The 13,137-nt window shown below is 34.5% G+C and overlaps 1 protein-coding gene across 1 annotated transcript in view; it reads left to right on the forward strand.

Annotated features, from left to right (window-relative positions):
• LOC134535858 (ral GTPase-activating protein subunit alpha-1) overlaps positions 1-13,137 on the forward strand; it is a 124,251-nt gene that overhangs the window by 76,190 nt on the left and 34,924 nt on the right. The window contains 4 exon segments of the mRNA XM_063375192.1: positions 3,390-3,586; positions 6,688-6,869; positions 9,338-9,512; positions 12,659-12,787. Of these exon segments, the coding sequence (XP_063231262.1) occupies positions 3,390-3,586; positions 6,688-6,869; positions 9,338-9,512; positions 12,659-12,787 (683 nt within the window).

Raw genomic sequence — 13,137 nt, forward strand, 5'->3', positions numbered from 1 at the left:
ACTGTTGCGTCCGTCCCTCGACGCTCGCCGCGGTCTTTGAAACGAGTACATAGTTCTCACTACCTTAAAACTGGTTTCTGTCCCCTTTCAGAGATATATGGAATTTTATATGTTTGGTCAAATTATGTGTTAGCTTTAGTTGCCTGTAATCCATAATATCAAGTCTTTTGGCAAAAAAGACATCATGCCGATGATAAGAAAGTCATATTTAGTAGAGATGGATAAGTTTGTAAATTTTTTGGTCGTGTTTAGCCGAGTTCCATAATAATGCTGTGTTTACTCAAGTATGGGTTGCACGTTTTATGCTGTTTTTTAGTTTTAAAAAAAAATGTAATGCGATCCTTATACAAATTCATAACTTTTGGTAAAAGGAAATTATGATTGTAGTGTGAGTAGGAAAAGCGAGACAGTTCTAGGTCATTGGGATCTGTGGGTGATGAGGGGTAATGATCAGTGTCGGGGAAAAAAGACCCCAGGGGCAGTAACTTAGGTTTACTACATTATTAATAGGTTAGTCATCTTAAAAATATTGTAACTTTTTTGTAAATAATTGGGTACTTCAAAATTAGTGTAAAATACCCACAGTTGCTCAGGATAAAATAGCTACCTTTTAAATTTGAATTTCACGGTATTCTTAATGTAGTGATCCCAACCTAACCAACTTGTATTCACAATTGGATGCTTTTTTAATAAACTTTACTTAACTGCTATTTAAAATGGCGAACTACCAGTAAACTACTTAGAACATCCCTGTCGTAGAGAAGGATTTGAGAACAGGATAGGGAGTAAATAATAATAATAATTATTTTGAGATTTAATGGCTTTACTTCAGGATTACTATTTTGATTCCCCTCCTCCTCCTCGAACTATTAAGGTTTTTAAGAAACCAGTCAAATTAAAAAAAAAATAACAGCCCTTTGCACCATAACCTAACAACAATCTAATGAAAAATACATTTTTCAGAATTTTCTTTAGTTTTCCCCAGAGAACTTGCTATCTTCTTCCTTCTTCTTCGGGTACTTTTTTTTAAAAAATCTTAATATGGATGTGCCGAAATCATGTGCATAAACTATAACATTACTGAAACAAAAAATTTAAAAAAACATAAAATTAAAACTCAGTACATATTAGTTATTCTTTTCTTCAGCCCTTATGGTTAGAATAAAATGTTTAGAGTAGACTTCAAAAACAGCAATACTTTGGTATTTTCAAATATCATGTCCAGAATCTATTTTAAAAAAGGCATTAAACTTGGAGAGATATGCATGATAACATTTGTTATTGACAAAAACAATTCCACCCAGCACCCATGATTTTTATGAGATAGTCAGAGATAGAAAGATACATGGTATAACACTTTCATGTTTGTGCCAAACAGTGATACTATTGATTGCCACTATAGTAGATAGAAACATAAATTCTAGACATAAAAATATTTTCTTTTAATATTTTGTCTGCTGTGTTGCAAACCTATGAAATACAACAAGCATTTTTCCCGATATTTTTAAATATAATTATTTTTATATTGCCCATTACAGTAAGCCCTGTACTTAGGAAATTATGTATTTTTTTAAAGTCTACATAGGGCCAAATTTGAAACGTTAATGATCTTTTTAAGCACAAAAATCATGTCTATCAATCCTCTTTGCAAAAGATGCTACTTTCTGATCGTAACTATGGATTATTGTAAGTTGAAAGTTTTGTAAGTCATTACATATTTTTGCTATTTTGACCTTTCAGCATAAGTTTTGTGTCTGAAAATCTGCTGCAGAAAAAAAATATTCAAGCTATATTATTAAAGCGTAACGAGCCCGAAAATATTTTGTTAGCAGTAGGGGGGGGGGGGGGAAGGGGAAAGAGAGATTAGGCTTTAAACCAAATGACTACTGAATTGATTTTTGGTTGCCACACAAAGGAGACCATCAGTTTTAGGTAGATTTTGATATTTTGAAGAAAGACTACGTATTGTCACATGCCCACCAACAGCTTAAGGACTTTTACTGTGGCTACGAAACATATGTACATACATATACACACAGGACACGTACATGTACACTTACAACGTCACTACAAGTAGGCACTGACAGCAGGCAGGCACCACCAGAAGGGAAGCTCCACAACAGGTAGGCGCTACTGCAGTTGTCCAACAAGCACAAGCTGCCTGAACCACATACTTCCAGTGATCACGACAGACACAAACAAACAACAGTATAACAAAAATAATAGAGCAAACAGACAATCACAATTACAATAAATATTTGAAGAAAATAGAATAAAATCATAAGGGTGATTTGACTCATTAACATTAACTTAAAGATAATATTCTAGATATAAATGATTTAAGTAACATTTTTACCATCAGATTTATTAAAGTTTGAAATTAATCTAAAAATAATTTTGTGGACTGTACACAAAGCTGATAATAAGCGACTTAAACTGAGGAACTCTTTAAGGCCAGTATTACCTATCAAGAATATATTTTGGAATCATAGCAGTTGTAAACAAAAAGTGAGTTTAAATATGCTGTGCGATCTGAAAGTGAATTTAAAGTAGGTTGAGGCAATTTCTTTAGATTTATTAGTTTGTTTATTTTATTTTGAATGCGTTCTAATTTGTCACTATCAGAAGTGTCAATGCTGTTCCAAATTATTGAGCAGTATTCTAATTTAGATCTGATTAATACCAAATAAAGTGAGTCATTTCAAATGACTAATTAATCTTATTCATTAAGATTTTGCTAATACAATCAGTAATCCTAATCCTCCAAATTATCATTGTTCCAAATTTCAGGAGTTTAACAAAATGTAGATTGAATCACACAATGGCTATGACTCGGCTAAACTTTACCAACAATAAAGCTATGAATACTTTATTCTCCTGAATAAACTGTTTAGCCAATCAGAATCTGCATTATAAAATTACATGCATTTTAAATCCATCTTATAACATAATATATGTAATTTTTCATTCCAATAAATATGTTTAACAAAATTATACAAAGAAAGAAATGTCTGTGATAATTATTAGTCCTCTGACTTATTTAATTAATTTACAATATTAAAAAATATATATTTTGCTAATTACAAAGCTTAACTTACTATTGGTTGTTAAGAAAAACTTGATAACCAAAGATTCAAAACATATATTAGAGTTTTTATTGAAAAGATAAAAATTAACTTTAACAAATTCATAGAAGTTATAAATGTGTATTTTTTCTCCTGCAGTCACACAACTTAAGGAAGAATATTGTTCACAATACGGTTATAGAAGTTTATAGATGTTTCCAGAATGCTCCAGAGGAAATTGGTACTTTCAAATCTGCGTGTGCCTATACTGTGCCAAAAATTATTTTTCTTTTTTTAATATATTTTATTTATTTATTTTTCCAGCAGAAGAGGGCACAGAATCCAACTATTTCCTGAAACCAGTTCTGGGCCCAGGGAAGATCGAGGATACGCTTATGTCATCAAGTTTTATTGGTGGCATGGCTCCCAGCTCGCCTCCGCAGCATACACTACGTCACCGGCCTCCAGATGTCCTGCCAACTTGGGACAATGGCGCTGAAGATATGGACAACTTAGATGATGTACGTACCATCCGTCACGATCCCTAGATTAGCAACACTCTCAGATAAACAACGGGGTTTGTGGGGAGGAATGTGATAAAGTTGGGAGAACTAGGCTGAACAGTAACTTTGTTGCACTTACTTTGAGCGTTACATGTTACAATTTTTTACGTGAGCACTTTACCATCTGCTAGCGTGGCCATTGGCCAGAAGGTGAGATCAGCAGTGTACTCACCCACACCACTTCGCAGCAGTCATTCCTCCAGCTGTCCGGAAGTTAAGGCGCCCGCATTCATGTTCACCCCCTCCAGTGCTCGCCGGTGACGCAGCATGAAAACAAACTGGCCTTTCCAGCCCCTCAGATTTCCCTCTTAAAGTTTTGTTGACCTCTTGCTTGCAGTCTCATATGAAGGTGATGACTATTTAGAAGCGTGAGATAGAATAGCACTTGTTAACGCCAGGAACTTGGCACAGTTTTCCAACAGATAGAGACAAGATTTTATGGTTTTATTTTCAGGCCAAGTTAATTTTAAAACAGGAGATTTCTGTATTATTAGTTTAATTTTTTTTATGAAATCTGTCGTATTAAAACAGACAGCGTATTATTGAACAAATGTGACACGTAAATGTTTCATTATACTAATTTCTCGAAAACAGTGTTATTGTAATAAGCATGTCTAACTATTCGGAACAAATAAAATTAATCAGTTAAGTATTTTTGTGTTTTAAAAAAAAACTAATGTCATAATGAAAAATAAGGAATAACATTTACAAGATTAAAAATAAGTAAACTTATTCCAATTTTTTTTGCATAAAATGTGGTACAAAGTAAATGCTGTATAAATTAGTTTCTTTGAATTTAATATTTAAAAGATAATGTATTAGATATTGGCGTTAAGTTTTGATTGAAAATGCTGATCATTTTCATGATTTTAATTATACTTTGGTGCTTTGTGGTTTATTAACTTGAATTTCAGTCTTATAGGTATGGTGTATTGACATGCTTTTCGGTGTTATCTAGGTTTTATCGCAATTCACCCTATAATCTTGTCCCTATTTATAGGGTTAGACATGATGAAAACGCTGGTCTACCAGAGCGCAGAGAATGAGATGAAAGCTGATTGTTCGTGTTTTCAGGATTGCGGTGGTGTGGTTGTGGTCGGTGGGTGTGAACTGGCGACTTTGTCAACTTGAGACTTGTAGTTTTTTACCGCAACAAGGCCTTAAAGGAAACAGTTGCTTTTTGCAAGGATTTATTATTTTTCACTATCTAAAATGTGGCAGCAGCATTCATATTTACAAAATGCAGTGGCCAAACAAAGAGTCAGTTTAAAATTAATTCAGTTACTAATGTTTAGTAAGTTTTTTGTAGATTAACCTGTTGAGCTCTGCTTATAATATTGTTTTTACTTTAATTTTTTATGAGTTTCCTCATGTGTTATCGATTTTTAATTATTTAGAAACTGTAAAGTCTATATTCTTTAAAATCATAATAAATATCTTTTTACTACAAAATGCCATCAGAATTGGACTACGTGCCTGCTTGGTAAATCATATTATGAGCACCATGGTTAGGCTTTTTTTTTTTTGGCATTAAAGACATATATAATATCTTACCTATAAAAATAGTAACCCTTAAATAAAACATTGTTTCATTTTTGTATTAAACTGTATTGAGCATGCTTGTAACATGAAAATGTGATTATTTAATATGCAGGTTAAGGGTTGATTCAAATTCCAGTACCATACCCCTTCAAAATAACATTCCTTTTCAAGAGATCTATGAAGGGTTGCAGAATAGTTTTGACTGTACAAAATATTCAGTGTAACCTTCAAAATAAATTTCCCCACTTTAGAGGATTTCTCATGTTAAAGTTTAAATTTTCAAATCCCTTAAAGATTTTTTAATTACTAGTATTTTGTCATATTATAGTATTAAATTTTTGATTTTTTTTTTTTAGTTATGTTGTAATAATATTTCACTTTTGCACATTTTATTATTAGACTTCATTTACATGTGGCTCCTGCATTTATGATATTTTAGCTGTGTAAATTCTAGTAAGCCATTTTCACTCAATGAAATTAATTTAGTTTTGAATGAAATAAATTTTGTAGTTTTTTAAAGCTATTAACATGGTTGTAATGTTTTAATGGTTTAATGTGTTTTGATTTGTGAACGTAATGAGTACTTTGCCATTTGTGCATCAGCATTGGGCAAATAACTCAATGTTACTTCAGCTGACTGTGTTTAAATATACCTGAAATATATCTTAAATGGGGTATAAAGAGAACGCACAAGAGGAATGGTAGAATTTGACTAGCTGATTTTATTAAATGTAGTGTATGGTCACTGGTCAGTTACTGCACCCCAGTAACTTAAGGTGTTCATGAAGTGATGTGTAATGTCAGTATGCATTTTTTTTGTATACTTTCGAGCAGCACATAAATCAATTTAGCAAAAGTTGCCATCTTTGCCTGTTGCATAGTAGATAGCCTTTAAAGTTGTGGTAAATAACAACATGACAACTGCTCCATTTGAATATCAAATATCTCAACATAACTTGGTGTTATAGAAAAGCATCTTTCTTCATATTCATCTCAGTGACAATAAATACCCAACAAGTGATGTGGTTTCAATTAATTTTGCAGATTTTTATGATAATATTGTGGTAATATTGTGGTAGCAAACCCAACACTAGAGAATGGTCAGTTGTTCTGTGTGTCTTACACAGCATCTGTCATGTGAAAATTATGGCAATTTAAATAACTTAGCTTGTAGTTAAAATTCTAACTTTAAAGTAGGATTCTGTGTGAGATTTAAAAAACTTTAAATACAATTATAAATTACTACTGATCAGAGATGTCTTATAAAGTAATAAACATTTGAATTCGATATTGATGATGAGAAACCTAAAATTTGAGCCACTGTTAAAACTTAAGTAATTTTTGATAATCTGGCCAAATTGCTAATCCGGTAGAGACGTGGTCCCAAATGTGCCATATTAAAAGGTTTTACTATACGTTGAAATAAGATTTTACCGTGCCCTTTGAGATTTGTGTGTGTAAAGCACGTGGCATGTAAAACTGTCGCTGTTTATTGCCGACTGCCCCCTGGTTCACAGCTGCTCCAGTACATCGGCCACACGAGCCCGGAGTGCCTGGAGGACCTGGACGTGCCTCGCAACATCCCGGCGGCCCCTCCGCTGCCGCTGACGAGGGAGGCGGAGGAGGACACCATCACGACCGTGTTGAACCAACGCACCGCAGAGCAGGAGCACGCCCACAAGCACGCGGCTGACGTGTCGTGAGTCTGTGCCCCTCCCGGGGACTTTCGCACTTTCCCAAGTACAGTCAAACCTCTATCTATCGAACTCGCAAGTATCAATTATCCATGTTTATCGTATACTTTCTACGGTCCCGGTAAAATTGCCATACAACTAAGGTGTACCGATGTTCGAATTATCATTTTGTCTGCATTGATCGTACAAAATATGTGGTCCCAACACTATAAATTATAATAGATGATCGTTTAACCATAAAGATTTTGCAGAAATAACCATTTCTTAGAAAGAAACCGTCATAAAAACATTAACGATAGTATACTAGAAGTAGTAAAAATCACCTTAAATCTGCAGCCATTTTATAATAGTAACGAGTGAACTGTCAACAAACAGTAGATGGCTAACATTGGTGCCATATTTCCGTGAAATCGACTCGTCACGAAATGTTGCCACACTATCGACTTGTATTTATGTACGAAACTTTTTCATGTCGGCTAAAATGGTAACGTAAAAAACAAAACATTTTATATCGTACATATATAAAATCACTTCAAGAATAAACATGTCCCTTATTATGACTGAGCATTGAGATGTCTCGTTTATAAGGTACAAAGAAACCAATATGGCGTCTGTTGTGGCAATGAAAATTTATTGATTCCTGTGCAGCTTCGTGAACATATTTCTGTAGGCCAGTATTTCATTGTTCGGGCATGCTATCCTAATCTATGGCACATGTTACTTCCTGATTCTGATCGGTGTTTCCTTTACATGTGCGTGAATGTTGACTTAATAAAAAGTGCAAAAGTGTGGTTAACGTTTTAGAACGATTAAAATGTCTCGGCATAGTAAACAGATGAGAACACTTCATGAACGAATTAGGATTATTGAAGAAATTGAAATTGAATTGTGGTTCTATTGTGCATAGGCTATGTTTTTTTAAGTGTAAATTGAATTAAGTAAAATGCTTCCATTTTTTTTTTTTCAATTGATTAAACTTTAATGACAAGTAACTGATATATTTCTGACACTAATTTTGAGGTTGAAATATTTTTTCAAAATCTAAGAGTGAAGTCCACATCTATTGAATGTCAGCATCTAATGAATTTTTTTGTTGGTCCCCTGAAAAACGATAGATAGAGGTTTGACTGTAGTACAGTCAGTGTGTTACACGTCACGAAAGTCATGAGAAAGTGAGGAAACTGCAGGATTGGTCACAATAGTGATGATAAATAAGCTGTGATGTCGATGGAAATCACAAAACTTTAATTCTGTTAGTTTAATTCTTGTTGGTTTAGATTTAAATTATACTCATAACTTCATTTTAAAGTCTCAAATTAAATATAAATTCTTAGAGAATGTTGTACTCAATAGTGTGGAAATTATCTTTGAAAAGCTTTTAGCTTTCTAACTTAAAAGTCTATTAATTCATGCGAATAGTGAAATTATTTATATTAAAATTGTTACAATCCAGATTGGCCCTGCTAAGCAACCTAGAATAGTAACAAGACACTTTAATCACTGGAAAGTTTATGTTATTTTAAATATTTTTGTATGATGATTTTGAAGTTATGTTTTTAAGTTTGGCTTGTTGCCAACATTGTGGATGAATATTCCCTTAAGATAAAAGTTGGTATTTAGTTTTATTTACAATGAAAGAGTTTTTTTAAAGCAGTGCATTATTTTATTATTACTTCTCAAAAATCAAAAGCAGATCTCAACTTACGTAATGAGTCCAGACGATCTTTCACATATTCACTGTAGGCCTAGCTCGTTGCTCGATTACAAAAAAAATAATTAAGTGTCTTACTTAATCTTTTAGTTAAGGTACAATATACCGCAGATATGTTCCGTGAGGGTGACAACAGACACCCTGGACCAATGCAGATGCCTGGGGTCGAGTTTCTAGTTAATTAAGTCCGAAAAATACAAACACACAAAAAAAAACAATTTTAACTTTGGCCAGGCCCTGACCAGCAGGCGTTACATTATCACGTCACGACTTCACATGATAATTCGGAGATTTGCCGACAATGTAACCGCATGTGGTGACAATCGAGCGACAACCATTTGAACAAAGAAGTTTAAAAACGATATTTTAGCAATGGTGTTACATGGTTTTATGCAACAGCAGTAGATATTTCACACTATGTAATAGATTTAAATAAAAAATACAGTGGGATAAAAAAGTATATTTTCAAATTTTTAATGATTATTTTACAGTTACTAAGAGTTTTCAACTTACAAAAATTTCCAGAATGCAGATTTTCTAGACATTTAAACTTATACTATAACTACACTAAAAATAGACGAATATTCATTATTTCAAAGTGTAAGGCTTAGATATCAAATTGAATTCAAAAAATAAATGATTAGTTTTGATGTTAGGAATTTGTAGTACCCGCAGTGGCCCAGGCGGATTGCGGTGACTGTGCTGTCGTGTGGAGCTCGGCAAGGAGTGTTGACGTGGCGGTGGTGGTGGTGGTTCCGGCAGCATGCTTGCGGAGAGGTGCTCGGCGACGCCCCACCTCCCGGCCCTCTCCCCCTTCCAGCACTGCCGGCTGCTCTTCTCGCAGCTGGGGCTGGCCGGCTGGGAGCACCGGGCACAGCTGCACCTGCTCGCCAAGAACGAGAAGCTGCTCCGCGAGCTCAGGAACCTCGACACCCAGGTGTGCCCTCTGCGACTGGCTCCCGTCTGACTAGAACTAGTCTGAAACCAACTACAAACATTTATGTACAAACGGTACTCGATATACATGGGTTTTGTTAAGATCATTTACGTTAATTTTTAATGTTCTGCAAAACGTACTTAATTTACTGCAGTAAAAAGTCTTTTAAACCAGCTCGTTTGGGATCGTGACCATGCCGAACTATGGGTTTTGCTAGATCATAGAACGTTAAATATAGTGTTAGCGGGACTACCAAAGAAAAAATATAATACAATGCAATTGTTTATTTAAAGAGAAGTTCTATTAGCTGTTATACAGAAAGAAAAAATTACAGAATATGAGCATTGGTCTTGATCAAAAAATTATTATGGAAATATAGCTGTGAAATATTTTAAAATGTGAAATTGTAAGCCACTAGAAAACAAGAAACTCTGTACTGAAATGAAAATGGACAGTTAGGATGAACTCTGAGCAAACTAAAAATTCTGGCAAAGGTGATAGTCTCTTACTGTTGCATGATTACAGTATGTATATGCTGAACCATAGTTAGTAATATTAAAGATCTTTTACTCTACTTAAAATATCAAGCACTTATTGTCCACCATAGTTTAATTTTTTTATAGTTTTATTGTCAAATAAGCAGTTCAAGTTTGGGCTTAAAAGTACTGAGCAGAAATTACAGTGTGTTCAGATCATGCTGAGGCCATCACTTTGCTGTGTTTTATTTAGATAGTCGAATTTCCCAGGTCCGTGCTTGTTCTGGATTGATCATTAAATGACAGCCAAAGAGAAGAACTACCTGGCCTAAAAGCCGTGGCAGGACCATGTCTCTTGCCATACTTAGTATTTTACTGATTTGATTTACACTTTAAGTACAGCAAGTGGTACTACAACATTGGGCCTTGGGTAATGTGGGAAGGCTTTTTTTTTAAAATAATCTACTATGAATTTTACAGCTAATATGCCACTTCTTTATATTGCATGGTGTTCAAAAATGTTTGCAAGTATTTTCATTTTTAAAATGGAGAATATCTCTGCTAACCAGATAATGACGGAAGTGTTGAAAAATTATATTAAGTTATTTTTTCGAATTGAATTTTTGCACTTTGTGTTTTATATGCAATTATTTACACACTAATTGAATTTTGTTAAAATAAGCTGTAAATTGAATTATTTAATTAGTGTAAAGGTTACAGATGTTAAAATATCATAAGTTCTCTGAAGTTAATTATTATTTAATAGGTATCATATACCTAAATATTTTGCATAATAAATTTAAAATATGATTTGTATTAGTACGTTGCTGCATATATAGTTTATTTTGCTACTTAGTACTGTTGTATAATCCATTTTAACACTTCTAATTTTATTACATTGTAAATAAAAACTTCAGCAACTCATCAGTTTTGACTTCATTTTTAAGAATGGAATAAAAATAACCAAGCCTGGACTGGACTCAGCTTCATTACGAGATTTGAAGGTATTAATTAAAAATTACTGATATTGGTTTTACTTGACTCTTCTAAAAAATTATCTTAGTTTCGAGAAATAACATGAGATATAAATACAGTAGAATCTCGTTATAGCGAGAACACGGCTATAACGAGGTATTTTTGAGGAATTTACGGCGTGATCGCTTGAAGCGTGCTTTTGTTATTTGTCTGCTTTATCTCCACCCCTCTCGCTCGCCACTAGACATCTTGCCGTTGACGCCTGTCACATTCTTCAGCCTTGCAGTCGCCACCTAAGTGCGTGGCTTTAAAAATAGAATCCCATCCTTTCTTTCTTTTATCAAACTTCCGTTAGTTATCTGTGCCGTGTGTATACAAAGTTTGAGATTGGAACAGAAACAACGTAATAAAGTATTTTTTACAAATTAGAAATATGTGTTATTGTTTTTATAAACACATATTTTCAGGTTTTTTTTTTGTTATCTTAAAAGAGATAATATTAAAAAGCCGCTCTAATGAGATTTAATTGTTTCTTGATTAACAAAAACGATTAATTATCAAATATTGTTAATTGTTTATATTCTATTTATTATTATTTACGCGACGACATATTGTACGCGTACGCAATACGACTGGATTCGTTGCTGCAACATAACATAGCATGTTATGCGGTATCCGAAGTAACGAGTAACGTAACAATAGTAACGAGTACTAATTGTTATAGTAACGAATACATACGGGTACACATTTTTTCATTACTTCTAAACCTCTAGTAGGCACTACCGTATTTATTTCCAAATCGCTAAGACAGTTTTCTTGTAACTTTTGTTTCGGTCAGTTGTTCGGGTATCTGTCCGGGAAAGGGGTGGTGATGATTTGAGTTTAATCCCAAATTTATTTTCTAAAAAAGTTGACAGGTTTCTTTAAATGAAAAAAGTATAGCTTTCCAGCGACTATTTCGTTTGAGGCGTACGTGCGTTGCCGCAGCCGCACTCCTGCTTTTTTATAAGGAATTAAATCGTTGCGCTACACTAGCACCACCTGTTAGCAACATCCCGAACCAACATGGCCGGCAGCAGACAGCCCGCGTCGACAAGATAGCAGGACAATGCTGCGTCGGCCGCGGGCTGAGATGCTATACTTACGTGGCGTGGTAGGGTATTTTTGTTATTTTGACGCAATCGGTGATCGCATCCGTACTTATGGGGTATAGTTTTAAAGAGAATTCACACATCTGCTCACAGAAATTAAGATTTCGTTAATATAACCTGTTTTTCCCAATTATACATGTTTAAACACAATTTTTACGCTATTTTCGGTTGATTTTTATTTTTTGGGGGCCAAAATTTGTCCAATTCGGTTATAACGAGGACACGGTTATAGCGAGGATAAAACCCGGAACCGTGACACCTCGCTATAACGGGACTCTAGTGTATAACAAAGCAATATAAAATATAAAAGATTTTTTAAATAACATTCTGGCCTTCTTTAAAAATAGACAAGACACTGCAATCATATATAAATCATAATACCTTTTTAAAAAAATTATATATACCTATTTTATCTGTATTTTACATTTGGAGTTTATATTGTGGGCATGTTTGTCTGTGGGTTCATTATAAAGTACTTGTGCTGTGTATTGATCCTATAGACGAATAGAGGCACATACCAAATTCTGTTATATTTTGATTATAGCGATGTAGGGAGACGCACAAAATAGCAGTCATCTACGTGGCAGAAGGTCAAGAAGACAAGAATTCTATTTTGTCCAACACATGTGGAAGCCATGCTTACGAACAATTCATAGCTGGACTGGCCTGGGAGGTGTGTTTTAGTTTGTAGTTCTCTTTCATTCATTATTTTTATAGCTTTATTACATAAAAGAAATCCAGATGCATGTCACACATGAAACTGCAGACAGATGTCAATTCCCTAGTCCCTCCCTTCCTTCCTTCTTCCTCTTCACGGTCATTGGTTCAGCCGGCCCTTCTTCATTAACACATGGGTGTGGCAGTTGCACGCCCAGCGCTGTGCTGCTGCGTGATCTTGAACCACCAAGACTCTCCTGCTATGCAGGGAGAATTGGGGGGGGGGGGGGGGGGGGGGGAGGCAGTGTTTCTGCCTCTTCCTTCCCCCATTCACTCAACACACGCCACCATTCAGTGCCACACCCA

The sequence above is a fragment of the Bacillus rossius genome, chromosome 10 (assembly GCF_032445375.1).
Source record: "Bacillus rossius redtenbacheri isolate Brsri chromosome 10, Brsri_v3, whole genome shotgun sequence".
NCBI classification, from domain to species: Eukaryota; Metazoa; Arthropoda; class Insecta; order Phasmatodea; family Bacillidae; genus Bacillus; species Bacillus rossius.